Source organism: Rhinopithecus roxellana, chromosome 13 (genome assembly GCF_007565055.1).
Source record: "Rhinopithecus roxellana isolate Shanxi Qingling chromosome 13, ASM756505v1, whole genome shotgun sequence".
Lineage (NCBI taxonomy): Eukaryota > Metazoa > Chordata > Mammalia > Primates > Cercopithecidae > Rhinopithecus > Rhinopithecus roxellana.
The window spans coordinates 31,247,578-31,270,482 of NC_044561.1; the positions used below are offsets into that span (position 1 = coordinate 31,247,578).

General features: G+C 38.7%; 1 protein-coding gene across 4 annotated transcripts in view; it reads right to left on the reverse strand.

Moving 5' to 3' along the window:
• Nucleotides 1-22,905, reverse strand: part of BACH1 (BTB domain and CNC homolog 1) — a 53,465-nt gene that overhangs the window by 15,194 nt on the left and 15,366 nt on the right. For all 4 annotated transcript variants that reach the window (XM_010364925.2, XM_010364922.2, XM_010364924.2 and 1 more), the window contains exons 2-4: nt 15,451-15,744; nt 9,891-11,225; nt 6,617-6,823 (exon numbers count right to left, since the gene is read on the reverse strand). In XM_010364925.2, the coding sequence (XP_010363227.1) occupies nt 6,617-6,823; nt 9,891-11,225; nt 15,451-15,684 (1,776 nt within the window). In that variant the 5' untranslated portion in view covers nt 15,685-15,744. The remainder of the gene's footprint in view (nt 1-6,616; nt 6,824-9,890; nt 11,226-15,450; nt 15,745-22,905) is intronic.

The window sequence follows — 22,905 nt, forward strand, 5'->3', positions numbered from 1 at the left end:
GACAACACCAGTGAATGTTTAAACTCAGTCTCAACTCAAACATTTCCAGTTTACAGGAAATAAAGGGATGGAGAAATGACTTAAAGCCACGGGGAAGCAATCAGACAAATACTTAAAGTAAGACATTTATGAGAAATCTGGCCTGGATACTTCAAAAAGTTATTGTCATTAAAACAATGAGAGCACTTGTTCTAGATTAAGAGACTAAATAGGTTTAATCAAATGCATTACATGATGACTGTATCCTCGTTTGAAAAAAAAAGCATCTATCTATGAAAGATGGAAAAATCAGAGTAACTTGAATAAAAACTAGATATAATATTCAGGATGTGCTAATATTCTCAGGCATAATAAAGATATTAGTCGTATCTAAGAATGCCTCTTTTTAGAAGATGCATGTTTAAACATTTAAGGATGAAGTGTCATAATATGGTAACTTTCAAACAATTCAGAAAATAAAAGAGGAGGAAGAGAGCCAGAGAGAGGAATGACAGCCAGCAAGACAGCAGGACAGGAATGACAGTGACTCCAAGGGGTGAGAGACCAAGATTAACCAAGTGGGGTTAAAAAAAGACCCAGACTGACAGATGGAGACAGAGATTTGAAGACTGACAAGCCAACAGGTACAGAGAGATGATCTGAGGTGGAGAGACAGAGGCAGAAAGATCAAGATAGAGAAATAAAGCAAATGTGGCAAAATGTCAAAAATCAAAGAATCTACATGGAGAGTATATGGTTATTGTACCATTCATTTAACTTTTTTGAAAGCTTGAAATTTTTAGAATGGGGTGGGGGGTGCTGACATGAAGCTCAAGAAAAAATGAACACACTTGAACTTGGCTCCCCATGAGACTGTAAGTAAGCGAGGATTATGTCTTACTCATTTCTGACGTCCTGGTACTAAGCACAACATTTAATATGTAGGGTGACCAGCAAATACTTATAGAAAGAATAGAGAACCACTTTTATTTAAAGTACAACTAATACATATTGAGCCCTGAACACATGCTGGACAGTACAAACAGCTTTCCATCCCTGATCTCATCAGATCCTTGAATCAACCCCGCGGTGACTATTACTCTTATCCCATGTTAGTAATGGGGGAATGTGGGTACTGGAGGTTAAGCAATTGCCCCAGGCCACAAAGCTACCCAGTGGCCAGGCAAGCTTTCCAGTCATTTGTCTCCAAAGCCTCCCTCTGACCTCAGTGCTATCGTGCAGTGAGTTCTCAGAATTTAAAATGTACATAAAATTTATCTCGGACTTATATAAAATGCATGGTCCAGGGCCTTGACAACAGCTCTGGGATAGACTACGAAACGTCCACCTTTAAGGGGCACCCAAAATAACTATGATGCCAATGGGATACACACCACATTTCAAGAAATGCTGCTCAAGGACAACACGGAATGACAGAGGGCAAGTTCCGGAAGGGTCACTGGGGTGCACTTTGGTAGAACAGCCAGTAAATTGGGACTAATTGTGAACAGGTTTATTTTTAATAAAATATAATCTTCACCACAAAATGCAAATCACTAAGAACAGATGAGGACATTTTACTTCTGTGCCATCATAATGGACAAGAGTAATGAAATAAAATGGTGTCTGAACACCTCAACCCTGAGCGCCAAGTATTTGTGAATATTCTGATCGCTGATCACTTACAAGTTGATATCAAAAACAATACTTGATACTTTCTAAAAGAAATACATTTTGGTAAATATTTTTCCACAAAAAGCAAGGCTCCCTTCATTTCAGGGTTACCTCTGAGGTTAAAATGGTTATCAGAGATATGTATATTTTCTAACTTCTGAATTAACCTTCCAGAAGAATAAACTCGAACCTTGTAAAGAAAGCTACATAGACAAGAGCTTCATAAGCCAAACACATGAACAGAAGTTGAATCCAAATACTTTATAATTATTAGTTTTAAAAGTCGGCCAGGCGTGGTGGCTCACGCTTGTAATCCCAGCACTTCAGGAGGCTGAGGCGGGCGGATCATGAGGTCAGGAGATTGAGACCATCCTGGCTAACATGGTGAAACCCCGTCTCTACTAAAAATACAAAAAATTAGCCGGTCGTGGTGGCGGGCGCCTGTAGTCCCAGCTACTTGGGAGGCTGAGGCAGGAGAATGGTGTGAACCCGGGAGGTGGAGCTTACAGTGAGCTGAGATGGCGCCACTGCACTCCAGCCTGGGCAAAAGAGCGAGACTCTGCCTCAAAAAAAAGAAAAACAAAGTCATGTTACTGGCTTACGCATTATGTACATTCAGTCCTTACAGTAAAAGCAATGCTAAATTAGTGCTTAACCTCTAATATACTATAAAATTCAAAATAAATCCTAAAGTCAATACCATCAATTTTTCCACCAAATAAATACGTACCTTTTCTTCAAAGGTTCTATTAGACTCCGATAGAACTTCTTGTTGAGAAATATATTATTTACTGAATGCTAACTCACATCTCTCTTTGTCCCAACAGAGACTATAAAAGTGTCTTTTATCCCTTTGTACATGATTATAATACTAACCCACTTTGCAAACATTTTAGAATAATTACTCTCTTGTAATCAAACCCCTTTTATCACATGCTGATCCATCCAGAGTCTATTATGCTATTACCCTCAGGACAAACTGCAAAAAGTTCCAAGATTTCTCTCTAGGAAAACAAACAGCCAATAGCCAAAGACCAAACTGACTAGAATATAGGGCCCTCTGCCTGAGTATTTTCAGACCAGGGCAATAAATACTGTGAATCTATTTATATGTTAAAACCAACCAGTCATTCACTATGTGCAAACGGCTGTTTAATTATTAAACAAGCAATTTCCCTTAAATAGGTTTGTTATAATCTTTAGACTATAAAGACAAAGAATACTGCTTGTCTACTGGCCATGTTACTTTCAAAAAGTAACATCCCAATGAGATTAAAATATACACAAATATCTGTTCCTATTCCTTCCTCTGTATTCTCAACTCTCCATGCTACTAAGTATAAACTTCTGACCATAACTCTCCTAGTTTTCTGTTTACAAAAGACAAGATCCATAACATCACCCAACAACCAGGGTCCAAGTAAACTTCTTACCATAATAAATATCTTAAACGTCAAATTCTTTTACTTCTAGATGGGCCAGCTTTCTTATTCTGATTAGCTAATAAGCAGCACATCTTCTGTTTATGTTTACCTGAGAAAGACACCTACACAGGACAGAAATTTGTAACGTACCCCTCACGCTGCAACTGGAGTTTGCCTGTAGAAATCACTAGAACTGAGAGTAGTGTGAAGGACTGAGTAGGGAGTTCAAGGAAGATGAAACACAAACGAGTCACTCGGATATAAAAACTCCAACACAACTTCTCTGTGGTTATTTTGGAAGTCAGACTGGCGCCTTTCTAGGTGCAGGAGACACTATCAGATGTCTGCTGTGCCTGCCCAGAAAGGAGGGTCTTGACTCTTCTATTTTGTTCTTGCTCTCTAGCCACAGAAGAAGATACCTGAGTGAATTAGGCCAGTAAGATGCTCTCCTTGGGAATTCAGAACTAACTAAAACAGTAGTCTCTGACTGGATTAGTCCCCGGACAGTGAAATTATTCAGGCACTATGCCACAGTCACCCTTCCCATGTGCACTTAGTGGCACAAAAAGCCACTCTCGGGTATAGAGCGAAGAAGGTGCAGAGAGAAGTCCCTGGGTTCCCAGGAGTCTTCCACTTTTGTTCCCTGTTACTTATGAGGCCTGGCTCCATTCTCTAACTTCTAAATGAGAGGTACCTATCTCCCTACAACAAATTCATTCATTCATTCATTCATTCATTCATTCATTCATTCATTCATTCATTCTTCACTCAAGAGTCTGTTTCTTGAAGCCAAAGAGTCCAAATTAATGTAATAGTTAAACACGATACTGACCACTCTGATTCTGGATTTCATAAAAACTGCTGAGAAACAAATATCACTTTGTATTGAAAATTAACCAGTAGTTATTCACTGACCATATGAAAGAAACTTTACTATGATGACAAAAGCAATACACCAAACACAGAGTTTACAGTTTAGGCAGAGACATTAGGAAGAAGGTCAATTAAGAAAGGGAAAATGGAGGCCAGGTGCGGTGGCTCACGTCTGTAATCCCAGCACTTTGGAAGGCTGAAGCGGGAGGATCACAAGATCAGAAGATCAAGGCCATCCTGGCGAACACGGTGAAACCCCGTCTCTACTAAAAATACAAAAAATTAGCTGGGCATGGTGGTGGGCGCCTGTAATCCCAGCTACTCAGGAGGCTGAGGCAGGCGAATTGCTTGAACCCGGGAGGCGGAGGTTGCAGTGAGCCAAGATCATGCCACTGCACTCCAGCCTGGGCAACAGAGCAAGACTCCATCTCAAAAAACAAATAAACAGATAAACCAAATAAAACATTTTTTAAAAAAGGAGAAAATGGAAAATCAATAATACTACGTAATATTTATTGAGTAGTTACTATGTGCCAGGAATTGTTCTAAGTTCTTCAGATTAGTATTAACTCAATTAATTCCCCAAAATAAGCACCTAATCTATAAAGTAGGAACTAGTATTATCCTGTTTTTCAGATGAAAAACACAAGTCACAGAGAAATTAACCTGCCCAAAGTTACTAAGCATCTGATTCAGAGCCCACAATTTTAACCACTGTATCTGCCACCTCTCTCCTAAGAAGGAAAGGCAGAGGAAGCAGAAAGTCCAAAGACAGCAAGGCTTCTTCATCCTAGCTGTCTGAAATTTAGTAAAAATATCAATAATCTAGCAAACCAATGTCTGACTCGTACCAAAAAAATAAAACCTGTGAGCCAAGAAACAGAGTTGTTCTAAAGGATAATAGCTACTCTCAAACATATTTGCTTAGTATCCATTTATAAAATAAAGCTACGAAATAAACTAGAACAGTCTTGTTTCGCTTTTATTTTTATTTTTAGAGGAGTAAGAAAACTGGATAAACTCTACGAACTACTATAAATTATAACTGGCAGACAGGAAAGAGCAAGAAGCAGAACTAAGAAGCAGAACTAAGAACTCCAGTAGTACAATTTTATGTACATTTCATTCCACTGGCTTCACATAACCTAACAGTGTAAACAGCATCTCTGTATTGCAGCACAGAATAATAACTGAAGCTCAAAATGCTATATTCCGTCTAAAGGCAGTTAAGGGTTTAATTCAAAACTGAGTAAGAAAGAACACCAGTGTTTATTAAAGGTATTACTGATATACACTCCAAAAGTACTAAGTACTATAGAATTCAAAACTTTTCCTCCTTGGTTTTAACAATTTTAACTATTCAGCAATATCATATCAGTGTTTGTTTGTTTTAAACATCTCTCATGCCTCTACTTGTAAAACATCTGGTTCCTCCTTTATTTTTTATTTAGTTATGCTTCATCTCTTTAATATAGTTACAATTTTTTATCTTTTTACATAAAGTATATGTACAATATATAAATAATAAATTTTTATTTTTCAACTTCTCTTGGAGGCACAATTTTTTTCCCTAAATTGTTGCTGTTTAATTGCCATTCATAGCTAGAACGTTCATGCTTGAAAACTTGCCACAATCCCAACTTTAAATTTTCACCAATTTACAAAGACACAAAATTGAATATTCAAGAAATGCTTTTACTACTTCTAGGCTGTTTCCTTGCTATCTTTAACCGTATCTTAGCTTTAGCTGGTCTGTACTATCACAGCTGTCCTCTTTCATACAATGCTTCCTTCCACCAACAGAAAAATGAAACAGAGGAGTAAACTAATCAATTTTCAGTTAATTTGTGTCTTGATGCTAGAATAGAAAATAAGATTCAGGCCGGGCATGGTGGCTCACGCCTGTAATCCCTTTGGGAGGCTGAGGCGGGCAGATCACGAGGTCAGGAGATCAAGACCATCCTGGCTCACACGGTGAAACCCCATCTCTACTAAAAATTAAAAATTAAAAAAAAAAAAAAATTAGCCGGGCACGGTGGCGGGTGCCTGTAGTCCCAGCTACTCAGGAGGCTGAGGCAGGAGATGGCATGAACCCAGGAGGCAAAGCTTGCAGTGAGCCAAGATCGCACCACTGCACTCCAGCCTGGGTGACAGAGTGACTCCATTTCAAAAGAGAAAAAGAAAGGAAGAATCAAAAGCAAGCACTGTTCTCACTTAGGATCTCATTAGATATTAATATTTTCAATTCATATCACCATATCTTATCAGAATTTTTTCCTTAGATGAAAGATCCTGGTTGGTCTGGTTTTGGTATCAACTAAAACAAGTTATTCAGGTCCACAGTTCATTTAAATTAACACCTGGAATATTAGCTCCTACAGACACAAAACAGAGAAATTAAAGTGCTTTATAATTTCTTTACTCACAACCACTAATGATTAGGTAGACAATAAAGTCATTTTTAATTTGAAAACCTTTTTTTTAAAAAAAAAAAAAAAAGCACTCACATATCATAGCATATCATGATAAAAATGATAAAATGGTAATTGATACATATTAAAATATGTTAATGAGCATTATATTTGACCCAGAAATTTAAAAACTATTTCCTTGACAAAAAAGAAAGTGGTGGAATTTAAATAGTAATAAGAAACTTGTACACTTACCAGCTTCTCAATTTCTGATTCAAGATTCTGTATACAGTCAAGTTTTCTCTTGCGACAGCGCTGTGCAGCAATTCTGTTTTTACTTCTTCTTCGAATATCATGGATACAATCCAGCTGTTCTGGAGTAAGCTTGTGCATTTTCAACAAGGACTGAAAATCATTTCGAGAGAGTGAAATTATCCGTTGTGCGTTGAATGGCAGCTTTACCTAGAATATGAAATAAATATCACTAATTATTGCTGTATTTCATAATTACACTCAAATCTAGGAAGATGAAGGTATACATCTAGGTTTTTCAGAGAACTTACTTTACATTAAAGAAAACATAGGCCTCTATTCCCAATTTCTATACAATCAATTATAATAAAAACTGATAATCTAATTTATATTTATGGTCTATTTCAAAAGACAAATACATTAAGCAGATTTTTTTCAGCAAATCAAACATATTAACACAAGTACTGACATGTAAAATGTAAACACAATTTTATTTTACTAAACATTATTTTTACTTTTCACTTTTACTTTATTTTTGCATGTTAAGACAGACTTTTTACTCAACCCAAAAATAAAATCTATTTTATTTTTTGAATGAAATGACTAGCATTGGTTTTATGTTAGTATAATTATGCTAGTAATTTCTACAGCATTTCAGAAAATTTATTTTTCTATCAAGAAAATGGTAGCCTCACATAAATCACTCTAAAACATACACGTCTCTTGCCAATATAAAAAAAGTTAGAAAAGTCTTATGACTATGTTAAAGTCATTTCAACATACTTCAATTTGGAAAAAGAAAAACTTTTTTAAAACAAAATTGTGTGGGTTTAATTATATTATCAAAAATGCAAACGAAACACTGGTCAGTCTGGCAACCTACTTAGCTTACCTTTTAAGCGTATAGGTATTTGTTACATAAAATGTTTAAAATTTTTTTAAATGTTTTATTTTTAATATTCTTTTTATAGTAATTCTAAATGCTACATTTATAATGTCATAAAAGTCTATATATAACCCATACATACTACTTCTTAATCACCAATCCATCTCCTTCCAAAGCCAAGATTTTTTTTTTTTTAAAAAAGCCTCTTTCAAAAGCCATGTCATCTAACAGCTACGAAACCAAAGAAAATGCCAAAGAATGGGATGCGGAGAAATTGGAATCCCTGTACACCTGTGGGAAAATAGTGCAGCTGCCATGGAAAATGGTATGGAGGTTCCTCAAACCATTAAAAATCATAGCACTGTATGTCCCAGCAATCTCACTCCCAGGTATTTATCCAAAAGAATTGCAATCAGCATCTCAAAGGGATATCTGTACTCATCTACACATATTCTTTTTTTTGGAGACAGGGTCTCTGTCATGCAGCAGTACAGTGGTGAAATCACCGCTCACTGCAGCCTCAACCTCCTGGGCTCAAGGGATCCTCTCACCTCAGCTTCCTAAGTAGCTGGGGCTACAGGCACATGCCACCATGACTGGCTAATTTTTGTATTTTTTGTAGAGACAGGGTTTCACCATGTTGCCCAAGCTGATCTCAAACTCCTGGGCTCAGGCAATCCACCCACCTCACCCCTCCCAAGGTGCTGGGATTACAGTAATGAGCCACTGTGCCCAGTCTGCACTCCCCTCCATATTCATTACCGCATTATTCACAATAGCCACGATATGGAAACAACCTAAATGTCCATGGATGGATGAATGGATAAAGAAAATGTGGTGTACATACATAAAGCAATACCATTCAGCCTGATAAAAAGAAAGAAATCCTGCCATTTGCTAAAATATGGAGAACCTGGAAGACTTCATGCCAACTGAAATAAGTCAGACACAGAGGAGAGTAAATCCAACATGATTTCACTTATACAAAGTAGACAGAACAGTCAAACTCATAGAAACAAAGAGTAGAATGGTGGTTGCCAGGGTCTGGGGAGAGGGAAAAAAGGGGGAATTGCAATTGCATGGGTTAAGTTTCAGCTACAAAAGAGTAAGTTACAGAGATCTGCTGTAGAATATTGAGCTTATACTTAACAATACTGCATCATGCACTTAAAAATTTGTTATAAGGGTAGATTCTGTGGTAAGTATTCTTACCACAATAAAAAAAAAAAATAAAGCCCAAGAAAGGGGGAAAAAATGCAATGGATAAAATAGAAAAATAATTTTTAAAAAGAATGTAAATTGCGATTATAAAGAGAAAAGTCAACTATTGAAAGGCAAACAATATCATATAAAATATATTTAAAAAAGAAAAAACATTTTAAATAATATATTTTTGGAAGGAACAGGCCCTTATCATTATTGGACTTGTAAGTAATACTTTACTGAAGGGAGCTATCAAATACAAACTTTTATGTACAGAATACACAAATCAAGCTTGTTTTGATTAGTATCATACCAGCTACATGTAATTCATGCTAAATTAAGACATTCATCTATAGTTGAAATGGCCAAAGGAAAATTTAAAAATCAATGGCCATGAAAAACTAGATCCAATAAACTTTACTCCACTAGAAGCCACATTCCTACAACTAATCACTGTTAAACCATTGCTCAGGGACATGTCCCAGGTCTAGAGGTTCTTGTTGGCAATGAGCAAGGTAGAATATATGCTGCATTTTTCAGGGAGTTATCATGTAATGAGCATAGAATCATTATTCTTTTCCGTCTTGTGGCACGGCATTTGATTTAAACAACTAAATGGCTGACGTGTGAACACAGCCAATGTGTGAGCCTACTTTATGGTTAATATATCTACTGGAAACAAATGAACACAGAAGTTCTTCAAACTTCATCTCTATCTCTTTTAGTATTTATCACAGTCTTTTTAAAATTTTTTTTGAGATAGAGTCTTGCTCTGTCTCCTAGGCTGGAGTGCAATGGCACAAACCCGGCTCACTGCAACCTCTGCCTCCCACATTCAAGTGCTTCTCCTGCCTCAGCCTCCCGAGTAGCTGGGATTACAGGCATAGGCACCTGCCACCATGCCCAGCTAATTTTTGTAGAGATGGGGTTTCGCCATGTTGGCCAGGCTGGTCTCGAACTTCTGATTTCAGGTGATTCACCCTCTCCTTGGCTTCCCAAAGTGCTGAAATTACAGTTGTGAGCCACTGCGCCCAGCCCCATCACACAGTCTTAAAATTAACCTTATATGAGTTTCCTCTCCACTCCCTGAACCTGATCATACCCCTAACGATGCAAAGGGAGCTGATCCAGAGTAAATACCAATTAATAGTTATTAAAACAATGAATTAAGAACATACTCCTGCTCACCTCACATTCTTGTTCCCTGGCTGAACAGGATTCACTGTCTCCTTCAGTGTCCGTCTCAGAGTCATCTCCCAAGCTAATGACACAAGCATATGGGCAAGGTTCTTGCTGGGGTTCTGAAACATAATCATCGTTTCCAATTTCCAAATTGCTTGAACAGCCTTCAGTACTCAGAGTACTTATAAAAGGGCAGTTGACAGAACTTAATGTTGTAAAAGTCCTTTGACCCGGTTCTGGGCTCTCGCTAATCCTGATACCTAACCAGGGACACTCAGACCGTTTCTGTGAGATCTGTTCTGAGCCATCTTTGGCCACAGCAGGTGATAACTGCATTTGGCAAGGAGAGTCCGTGCTGCAAATGTCACTCCAGAAGCCTTTGGCTAGGTGTTCTGCCACTTCTCGCTCCACACTACTCCTATCACTAGATGCAACACTACTATCTTCCCTGGGGCCCAAGTCGGATTTCAAAGGTAAATCCTGACTTTCGCCAAATGTTTTTTCTTGAACATCTGTACCTGACAAAGGCTTTTCTGTTAACACTGTTGCGTTTTGCATACTAGCAAAATTCAAGTCACCATATTGGTCATATGTGTGTAAAAGAGACAGAGAATAAAGTCCATGAGGGTCTACGGAAGAACTGTGGGGGAAAGGAGTCACTTCTGATTTTTCAGTTGGACACTGAGAAGCAGGCTCTTTCTTCGTTTCTTCGGGTTCCATTGCTAATTTACTTTCGTCACATTTTAACATCACCTGCAAATCTCTACACTCCGGGACTCCTCCCAGGCATTCATTTTCCGACGTTTCATTTGGCTGAACAGAAGCATGAATGTCTTTGACACTAGAGTCCCCAGTACGGACTCTGTCAGTTCCAAATGCTTTTTGGAATTTTCTGTATTTGGGGCATAAAGAAGGCAAGGCCAGAGCAGCATCCTTCTCTAAGCACATGGACTCATATGTCTGACTGGCACTGTCTTGTAGAGGAGGCGAGGCTTTTGCATTTCCTTGATACCTGCGGAGTTTACATTGAGGAGTCTGAACATTTTTATTTTCCACAAATTCCTCCACTTCATCTGTTTCTAGATCCCTCTGGTCCAAAAGTGAAAGTTTAAGATCTGTTTTCTGACAGTGTGATGAAAAGCATTTTTTTCTTGGGCATTCTTGCTGGTCTGCAGTGGAGTCCAAAAACTTAAATTTCAGAAACTGAAAGCAGGATTCCTCAATATTGTGTACACTTAAAAACTCCACACATTTGCACACTTCATCCACATTCTCTTTACTTAAAATCAGTTTAGCAGTGTAGGCAAACTGAATTAAAGGTTCAAATCCTTTAACTGTCACCTGTTGATACACAAAATAAAAAACACATCATTTGAAAGCTGTCTAGTACATAAAAACAAGATAAGTGGAAGAGAAATAGATGTGTAACTTATTTGTGATAATTATAAAATATGTACTTTAATTTAAAGAAAAAATATTCTTCTCAGAAATGTAAAAGGAAAGGATCCTGGAAAAGTATGCTTTTCACAGGGACCACACACTATTTTATAGAGTCCACTCTTAATTGCACATGAATTATGGTTTACTCACATAAGTTAAAGACATTAAGACATTATAAGTTTCCCATGACAGTGGAAAAAAAAATCATCTATGAATTAGAGCAGGATGAACACGATCTGCCACACATACATAGTGAGCCTATTGCTAGCCCAGCTCCACATGGCCACTGTATTCCAAACAACTCCAACTGCTGCTACCAGCTGCAAAAGCAGAACTTTTAAGGATATAAAACAGTACCCGTAAAGAAGTTACAAAGTCCTGACCCATGGTAAATGCATACTAACTGGTAACTATTAACTTTACTGTCCTAACAGTAAAAGTTTTAAAGATACAGATTTTTTAAAGTGATCTAAGAGAAGTTATAGAAATCATGCCTCAGTACTGTTTCAGCAAAAATTCATGGACTCAAAGTAACAAAACTTTTAAGTGGAAACTTGCACATTTACATTAAACCTGTCTCTTAAAATGAGAGGCAAATGGAACCAGCTGAAGTACACAGAAAGTCTGATCCTGGGTTAAAAGTACAAAATTAATTTGAAACCACTGGGTTCTTCTAAGAGTGGTCAAGATAATATTAATATTTGTGATCTTAAAATCTAAACATGCTAAAACCATGTTTAGGCTTTTTAAAGGCTTAAATAAAAAGCAATGATACCATCAAATGTTAATGAGAATGCAGAGAAACTAAATCACTCACATATTGCTAGTGGGAATGTAAAATGGTACAGACAATTTGAAATAAACTTTCTTATAAAACTAAACACGCAACTACCATATGACCCAACAACTGCATTCCTGGTCTTTTATCCCAAAGAAATGAAAACTGATGTTCACACAAAAACCAGTACACAAATGTTTGCAGCAATCTTATTTGTGATAGCCAAAAACCAGAATTAGCCTGATTTCCTTCAACAGGTGAAAAGCTATATACATACACACACACACAGACACACACACACACACACACACACACACACACACACACACACACGGTACATCCATACTACAGAATACTACTCAGCAATAAAAAGGAATAAATTTCTGATACACACAACCTGGATTATCTCAGCTAAGTCAAACATCATCAAACCTAAGAGGTAAAATACTGCATAATTCCATTTATATAACATTTTTAGAATGACAAAACTTTAGAAAGGGAAGAAAGGTAAGTGGTTGCCATGGATTAGGGATGGATGAAAGGGGCAAGGGAATGAGGGCATGGAGTGTAGGCAGCAGATGTCTGTGGTTATAAAAGGACAACACAAGGGATCTGTGTGTGTTGGCAAGTTCAGTATCTTTTTTTTCTTTGTTTTTGAGGCGGAATCTCGCTCTGTCACCCAGGCTAGAGTACAGCGGTGCAATCTCGGCTCACGAGTAGCTGGGATTACAGGTGCCCGCCACCACGCCTGACTAATTTTTGTATTTTTAGTAGAGACGTTTCGCCACGTTGGCCAGGCTGGTAAACTCCTGACCTCAGGTGATCTGCCTGCCTCGGCCTCCCAAAGTGCTGGGATTACAGGCATGAGCCACTGCACCCAGCTGAGCATCTTAACTATGGTGGTGGATACACAAACCTTCACAGGGGATAAAATTATATAGAACTTAACGTGCACGCACACACGCACACACACACAGACACAGACATTATTAGTACAAGCAAAATTGTGGCAATCTGAACCCTATGGGAGACTGTATCAATATCCTGGGTGTAATTCTATACTACAACTTTGCAAAATGTTATCAATGGGAGACACTGCATAAAGTGAAAAGGAACCCTGCACTGTTTCTTATATCTGTACATGAAAACATCAATGTGATAGTTAATATTAAATGTCAACTTGACTGGATTGAAGGCTGTAAAGTCTTGTTTCTGGGTGTGTCAGTGAGGGCGTTGCTAGGGAAAATTAACATTTGAGTCAGTGGACTGGGAGAAGACGACCCACCCTCAATATGGGTGGGCACCATCCAATCGGCTGCCAGCGAGGCTGGAACAAAACAAGGAAGAAGGTGGAATAGGTGACTTGCTGAGTCTTCTGACTTTCACATTTCTCCCCTGCTGGATGCTTCCTGCCCTTGACATCAGACACCAGGTTCTTTGGCCTTTGGACTCTTAGACTTACATCAGTGGTTTACCGAGGGCTCTTGGGCCTTTGGCCACAGACTGAAGGCTACAGTGCTGGCTTCCCTATTTTTGAGGCTTTTGGACTCGGACTGGGCCACTGCTGGCTTTCTTCCTCCTCAGCTTGCAGGTGGCCTATCATGTGACTTCACCTTGTGAACGTGTGAGCCAATTTTCCTTAATAAACATCCCTTCATATATACATATATCCTATTAGTTCTGTCCCTCTGGAGAACTCTAATACACTCAATAAAAATTTCAATTAAAATTATCTAAAAGGGTCTTTAGGACAATGAGTTATAAGGTATTTTGACACTGTCACTATAATCAAACACTTCCATATCTGAAAACTTATGATTTATACATTAGAAAGAATGAATGAATGCATACACACATGCATGTATGCACATACCTTTCCTCCTAAATCCATGAATCAAACTTTGCTTTACTTGGAAAGTCTCATTCAATAATTTGAAAATATGAACCATAATTAACATATCTCCATTATAAAATGTGTTGGTCTTTTTTTAAAACAATGGCTAGTTCACAGGTTGGCCTTTTTTACCATTTTCTTGGTATTGCACCATTGACTCTGACCTCTGCCACAAAACTGACAGACAACATATCTGTTCCCAAAACTGTAGATGCAGTTTCACAGAAGTAGGCACGGACAGCAACAAGCTAAACTGTAGACTTAGTTTACAGTTTATCCAACTGTATCCAACTGGGAACATCCCACACAGACCTGTCATACACAAAGAATTTCTACATTCTTTCTCCATATTCCTCCTAACTTCTATGCGTCCCAGTGTCACAGCTTTGATACTCTGCCAGTAGCAGTTACTAACTAAATAAAGCAAGGGATGCTGCTAAGAGTCAGCACAGCCAGCACATCCCCACCCAAACGAGAGTTCCTCTTAAAGGCAGGACATTAACAAGACCCAAACATTTGTTAGCCTGAGCTCCACAACAGACCAGGGAAAAAGATATATGTAAAAGTAAGGCTCTATAAAAATGACACAACACTGTTTATTTTTTCTAATCAATACACAAAGACAAAGTCAAGAAAGAAAGAAGGGGAGACAGAACACTTATAGAATGCCTGAAAATAGGAGATGTCTTGGGAAAATGGACGTTTTATACAACCCTAAACATAGTGATATGGTTTGGCTATGTCCCCACCCAAATCTAATCTTGAATTGCAGCTCCCACAATTCCCATGTCATGGGAGGGACCCAATGGGATGTCACTGAATCATGGGGGCCGGTCTTTCCCATGCTATTCTCGTAATAGGGAATAAGTCTCACGACATGTGATGGTTTTATCAGCGGGAGCTTCACTGCACAAGTTCTCTCTTGCCCACCACCATGTAAGTTTGCTTTTCCTTCGTCTTCCACCATGATTGTGAGGCCTCCTCAGCCATGTGCAACTTTGAGTCAATTAAACTTCTTTCCTTTAAAAAGTACCCAGTTTTCAGGTATGTCTTTACTAGCGCCGTGAGAACAGACTAACGCACCTAGCTACAGTTGCTGATCACTGGAAAGGGCCTCTAGAAGACAAGGTCACACAGCATGGACTCTCAAAACCATGACTTTTCCAATTGCCTATAATCCACTGGGTGTGTCCTGATTTGGTCATTTCATCAAAAATAACATAACAGTGGGTGTTATGTTATATCCAACTGCTCAATACTGTTAACCAACATTCAAAATTAATGATTTTACATTAAAAAAAAAAACTAGAAAAAAAAGAAAAAAAAAGGGTTGCTGCAGAACCTGGGAAATGCTCCATAGCCACCTGACAAGGATACTGTGCTTTACTTTTAACATTATGAACCATAAAAAACTTAAAAGTAAATTAGAATTGCCAGAAACATGGATCTCTCACCTCTTCTGGAAGAGTAATGTTCAGCTCTCCATCAGCCTGGCCTACGATTCTCGAGTGGAAGTAACTGCTGCATGCCGCCAGCACGGACCGGTGAGCGCGGAACCGCTGACCCTCCACAAAGATGGTGACATCACATAGCACGTCTTTCTTCCGCTGGTCATTAAGGCTGAGCAAAACATTGGTGCTATGCACAGAAGATTCATAGGCAAAAACCGAGTTCTCACTCAGAGACATTCTGCATAACAAGTGTTGTCGGGAAGTTCAGTGGAAAGCATGCTTCTAATTGTCATCAACCTGCAAACACACACGTAAGATTTCACTTAAATAACATCTCGTTAAAAAATCACAGTGCCAAATATAGATTAAAATATATACTCATTAAAACAAAAATGAAAATAAAAAGCCTCCAGAGGAACAACCTGGAGGCATTTATTCAATATACTTCATTTAAAATAGGTTCTTGATAGCAGTTTTCCTAATTTTAGGGAAAAGGTTCTTGGGGTGAGGGAAGGACGAACTTTTTGAACCAAGGATTTCATGGCTCTCTGAAAGTGAGGCATTGCACACTGAGAAACCACCTACTATGAGCAAACAGATGGGAGCAGGGAATTTCTGGTGGCATCCCAACACTATCGTTTTGAGACAGTTGAGAGACAGAGTGGGGAGGAGAGACAGCCAGAAAGATGAGAAGAAGGGTCCCCAGAGGTCACACTTTGGGATAAGACTGATAGTAAAACAGACATGTGCTGTTCCACATTCTCCATGCCCCATTCCTCAACATCTGATAGACGGCGAGTGAATTTAGTGCTTTTTAACAAAGGACACTGTTCTACAAAAGGTAAAGATCCTCCAACACAAAGAAGAAAATGACTGAAACGTGTCAGGCCAGATCTTGGCAGTAAGTCTTTTTATATAGTAAGATTTACTTCACATTACAAATACAGGCAGGTAAAACTACCTCATTAATAACATGCAAAAACTAGGTTTTCTCAAAATGCTAAAAATAAGAAAGTTATACTTTTATATTTTTAAAAACACATACTAACATGTAATAGTCTCCAAATATTTTTTCATCACATACACACTATTGGCAAAAACAAGAGTACCCCCAATACCTGTATGCTTATCTGTATTTTTCAGACGTGCTACTATTCTGATATATGTTCTGAGAAACACAGAAGTTCAAAGTAAGAGGTTAAAAGAGAAGTTCTAATATTTTCTTCCAGCACCCTAAGGCCAGAAGGGATGATACTGTAAAGAGTTTATTGGCCTTTATCCGTGTGATACCTCACAGTATCATCCCTGCGTCATTCACTTCTGTTCTCCTGACACCTTACTGCCTGAAACATGGGAAGCCCTCAAATGGTCAGTGAATGAGTAAATGGTACTGCTTTCAGATTTGCTACACACTCCAAACCAAAATGAAAGGAGAAATAAGGACTACTGAAGTTCAGTCCCAAGGTTAAGGATCACAACTTATTTACTGATTCAGCATACCACACGAAATCATTGGTAACTTCAAAATTGAACACTAGAACTAACTCCAGTTTTGGCCCATAAAAGAGTATAAATTGATTTTTAGCAATTAGTCTTAATTTCAGTTATCAAAACAAGGAATTAATGTTAAGAATAATAGGGAAAACCATCAATCAAAGAAGTTTTTGTGGGTGGCACCACACACAGACCACTGCCCTCTTCTTTCTTCAAGACTATACCCTACCCAGAACACTGTCCTCCCAACCAAGCCGGACTCCATGGCTGACCACCTGCCCGACTATGGCCCTGTACCCAAGCTCCCAGCCTCCCTATTCTTTGCTGGCATCTCGGATGCACACCCTTAAAAACTATACTAATCTTACTTTTGTAGCTCGTCATTCTTTTGAACACAGCACTGCCAGAAAACACTGTAGAAACACGCAGACTGGTGTCACTATAAATTTACAATGTGCAGTCTCAGGCTCTCGGTACTGTTTACCAGTTTTTTGGTATGTCCGTCTCCTGTTCTCTGTAACAGCTTTCCACCTTGCCACTTTTCTCCTCCTGATATCAGCATCTCTCCCAGTAAATCACCATAACTGGGACCCAACCTCAGAAAAAACAGTCCTCCCACTACCTCCACCAGGTTCCCTCTTCTGTTGAAAACAATCTGTAATGTATTCTCTTAATCCCATGCCATCCCTGCTTCTCTGGGATCCAATACCTTCTCTTAACACTCTGTCTCATATATATGCAACCTCTCCCTCCCTCCATGCTGGCTCCTTCCCATAGCGTTTGTAAATGAACGCGTTTAAGTCTCTCCAGAGACTATCCTAAAGATGTCAACTATCAACAGCAAGATTATTAAGCTCTAATTCTTCACCAGGCACTGAGCTAAGAGCTAGAGTTTCTCTCATTTATGCCTCAAAACAGCCCTGTGATGCTCCTCTATCACCCCAATTTTACAGATGTGGAAACTAAGGCTTAGTGAGAAGTATCTTGGCCAACATCAAAAGACCAATAAGACAAAGAAGGGGAACTGCCACCAGACATTTTTAACTACTCCATCATTCTATCTCCAGTTAGCACTCGCTGAACGCACAGTATGGAGATTCACTGCAGTAATGTGGGGACCCAGGTATTACTAAAAGGTTATGCTTGAGAATAAGAAAATGGACTGCACAGACAGCAAGAAAAAAAAAATTGGACCTGTGCTTCAGAAAGAGAATGACTCTGGGCCTTAGACACTGAAATCCAAAGGTTCTTTGGATCTCAAGGTGACGCCACACAAATAATTCCTACACCTTTACCCTAGAGCTGCTAGTAGCCCAAATACATACATCTGTGGCCCACTGCTTCTCATCCTGCCACCAGCTGGCTATTCACCTCAAATTCCAGAGAATTCTTTGCTCAGCATCTGTTTAGGCAGTTTTCAGTAACACATCATTTCATGGGTTCAGAGCTAGTTTACAGATTTGCTGCCCCGGGCGAGATGCCAATCCCAAGTCCTACCAGCTGCAGCTGAGAGAAACTAGAGATTCAGATAGTAAAACAGCCATCCAGGAGGACCCCTCTAAGAAGGATCAGTCTCCCTTAAAGTGGATTGAGCACAGCATGCACCATGACTGATGCTGTTCACACAAGAAATCTGGAACTCATTCCTCATTCCTTCCTCAGCTGGACACCTCTATTCAATCTCTTACTGAGTCCTGCTGCCTCTGCCTCTTCACACTGAGGTCCACCTCTCTCCATCTGCATCAGCACAATTCTAATCCAAGCCATCATCACCTCCTGCCTGGAAAAATGCTGTTTAACCTTCTGTAACAGCTCACAAGCTCACAAATGTGCAAGTTTAGTTATATAAAATAAAAATAAAGTTTCACATAATAATATTTATGCTTATTACAGCAAGTAATCTGATGCTTTCTACTCCATTCTAATTTTGTTTAAATCCCAGTTGTGATCCACTCAATTTCAAGACCCACTAATGGCCCATCACCTACACACTGACAAATAGAGGCCCAGTGGCAAACACCACAGGATTTCGAGTCTCAGAATTTACAGTCTTACACTGTCTGGGTTCAAATCCCAGCTCTGCCACTTACTAGCTATATGACCTTGGCCAAGTTGCTTAACCTGACTGTCTTGGTTCCCGCATCTACAAAGTAGAGAAAACACCAACTCACTGAGATGTTCTGAAGTTTATATGAGATGAGGAGGGAAAAGAGTTCACAGCACAGTGCTTGGTCTACAGCAACAAATAATATTAGCTGCTATTAGTGGTGATAATATTAACAAAAGTCTTATACCCCTAAAGCCCCTCTTGATCCCCTCCAATGTATTCTCTTCATAACAAAAACTCTATGTCACCTTCCAAATAAATGGCTTATGATCACTTCAAAATCTTTAACATGTCCTCAAGTCCTATGTAGTTGGGTTTTCCATCCACTAATCCAGACTTATCTGAAGCCGTTGCCCCCCTCTCTTGCTATTCTCTAGCCTGTCTCTTCCTTCCTGCTCCATAGGCCCCAAGCTCCTACTGATTTCAGGGCCTCCACATACACTGTGCCCACTATCTGGACTTCCACTCTTTAGCCAGCTAACGCCTCACCCTTTAGTTCTCTGTTTAAATGTCACAACTTTGATTTGTTCTCTGCCATAACCCAAGCATACCTGTTGGACCTGGTCCAACAGAGGTACATGCTGCTGAATGAATAATTTCTTATTTTTAATACAGAAACAAAACAGAGTTTATCTAGATCAGCAGTCTCCAACTTTTTGGCACCAGCGATGGGTTTCATGGAAGACAATTTTTCCCCAGATGGGTGGTGCAATGGTTTTAGGACGAAACTGTTTCAGACCATCAGGCATTAGAGTCTCACAAAGACTGTGCAACCTATATCCCTCGCATGCACGGTTCACCACAGGGTTCACACTCCTATGAGAATTTAATGCTACTGCTGATCTGACAGGAGGCGGAGCTCAGGCAGTAATGCTCACTGGTCAGCCACTCACCTCCTGCTGTGCAACCCAGAGGTTGGGGACCCCAATCTAGATCTTCCAAACACAGCCCAGTCACCTATTCCAACATATGTGGAACAATGCCACTGAGCCAAGCATTCAGAGGAAATTTCTCGGACAGTTTTTCCAGAGCCTTGAGGGGCAGAAAAGAGGCCAGCTCATCCCTCTGGAAGTCAAAAACATACCTGCCACGACAAGCCAAAAAAGTGCCAGGATGGGCAACCATAAACATGGCCAATACAGACGACCTACAGTAATGAAAACACCTTGCCCTTTGCTTTCATAGCATGAGGCACTACAGAAGAGTGTTCTGAAAATCGTTTCTCCTAACCCTGGAAACCATCTAAGTGGTCAGCAATCCATTTTTACCCAATAACTTAACTATGTAACAACTACATCAGACAAGAACGGCACATTCATGTCCTCTAATATCCATCATGCACCTTCTAACATTTCTCAAATCTAAAAAGTAAAACACTCCAGCCTTCCAGAATCTAACATTTTATTAACTTAATAATACTAAATTTAGATTCCTGTTACGCCTGCATTTTTCTATATTCTTAGAAATAATACTATTGTTATCATTAAAAATAAAAGTTTGCTGACTTTAGGAAGGTGCCAATTCATTCACTAGTGCTGATAAACGATGAATAAGCTTTTTAAAGCTTTCTACACCTCAATTTGGAAATAATTTCTGCTCTCTGCTGAATGCACGTAATTTAAGTTTTGATAGTTACTACTTGACATTTTTGCTTTCAAAAATCATACAGGAAACAAGATGCTGTGGCTTTATCAAACTATATAATTTTAAAGATAATTTATTTAAAGGAAAAAAACTTTTAAAAACCTAAGGTGAACACCTGATCATGAAACCAGGTCTACAATATTTCATGTAACAGAAAGTCAGAAGATAACTTTGTATAAAGTTCCATGTGTGCAAAAGAGCTGGAATTTTATCTACCTCAAGTCAATGGACTATGTTGTGTTTTAATTCTCAATGTAGAAGGGTACAATAAATAACACCTCAAACTTTTTTTTTTTTTTTAAAAAAAAGGCTACCACACTTTTTTATCTTCATTGAACAATGACAAATGTTCTTCCCACAAGTGTTAGCTGTGCCACATGATACACTAAGTGCCATGAAAACACAAATAAAAGACTCCCTTCAAGAACATAACCTAGATATGTTCAAAATGAGAATGACGCCTCTAGGTAAAAAAGATAATAATAATCATTATAATCAATTTACACAGGAATGTGGATATCTGGAAAGGTATTTATTTGAAGTAAATCTTCTAACAAAAACTACTTTCCTGGTCAGTGCTCATTTAACCATAATATTCAATTAATGAGAACAATTATTTCACAAACAGTTCTCTGTTAGTCAAGGGGGGTGTGTGTGTGTGTGTGTGGCCGGCCACAATTGGTGGCCAGTGGACATCAGGAACTGGTGCATATGGGCAAGTTCCAGCCTTTTTACAAAAGCAGTGCCCTGATCTGCAGCCCAGTCCATTCCTCAAAACCTGCCTTCTCCCATTTCTAGTGGCTATTTGGAATTTCCACCTTTGCCTCCTCACTGTTTCTGCCTAGCATCACCTTCATCAACCTGTCAATTATTTTCACCTCACTCAATTTCAGGACACGGTCTTCAATGGCTCAGAAGACAGGCAAATTCCTCTTACTATGACATCTTTCTTAGCTCCCTAAGCCCAAGCTTCAAAATCCCCTAAGCCAGTCAGTTCCTGTTACAATATACCTAAGATACTCAAAGTTTGAGTGTTCTTCTGAAATTAGGTGAACCTTATATTTCATGTTTCAAGTGGATGGCAAAGATCCAACAGTATCCTGTGTCTACACCTTTGACTCTCCTTTAAGGGTCTTTATTTTTAAAATGATTTTAAATTTAAGGTGGAGATTCCCGTAAGAAAAATTATTTCTAAAGACATGGCTCTTCATCATTCCATAATTCCGAAAAAAACTTATCAAAAAGTCTGTGGAAACTTAATTCAGGACAGTAATTTAAGACAACATTCTTCCCAAAGTCCCAAGTCCTGACTCACCTGCCAGGAGAGCCTGGAAGAGTAACTCTGTGACCAAGTTGTTATTTTCTTTAACCGTTTACAGGCTTAAATATCATAACTGCTTAAACATCTGTGATTTGATAATCACATTTTCTAAAGTTATTTCTCTCAGCCTTAAGAAAAGCCTTAAGTATTATTGGAAAAGGTACACCAACAAATATATTTTGAAAAGGCTGAATGAAAATGGGAAACAAAAAAAAGTTTGAACTAAGGTAAGTAGCAGAGGAACTTATAGCAACACCAAAAATGATGACATTGTTAGACGAGTAAATAACCTGGCAATTTACATTACAACTGTTATGTAACTAAAGATGCCACCGCTTTTTTAAAAATGGGGTGGGAGGCAATCACTACAATTACTGCAGCTCATGATTATTACAACATCATGTGAGGTCCCATACAGGCAATATTTTTCATTGACTTTTCCTAATATTAAAAACTATATAGCTAAGTCATGGACCTTTTGTTATAGTTGCTGGATCTAAATCCATATTTGAAATTATGAAACTAAGGTTAAGCTTAGAGGAGAAGAGTCTGAACTGTTAGAGAAGTTTGAAAAACTACTTCAGAGATCAAAAATAAATGGTGTTTTACTTCCCAAATGAACAAATCCAACTTTGATAATTCCAGGTCATAAGTTTAGAAGAGCTTGGAAGTAAACACAGGAACCAAGATGAGAAGGAACATAGGAAACCCAAGCTCCAGAACCAAAACAAGACTAACAGATTCCACTGTTACACCTTTTTACTACAAAGAATTTAAGAAAAAATGAAGTCTTTTATTCGCCTAACATATCTAGCTGCTACTTGATTCTGAATAGGATTGTTATCTGTTATGAAAATGTGAACTAGTAACTAGAATTGGTCCACATCAATAA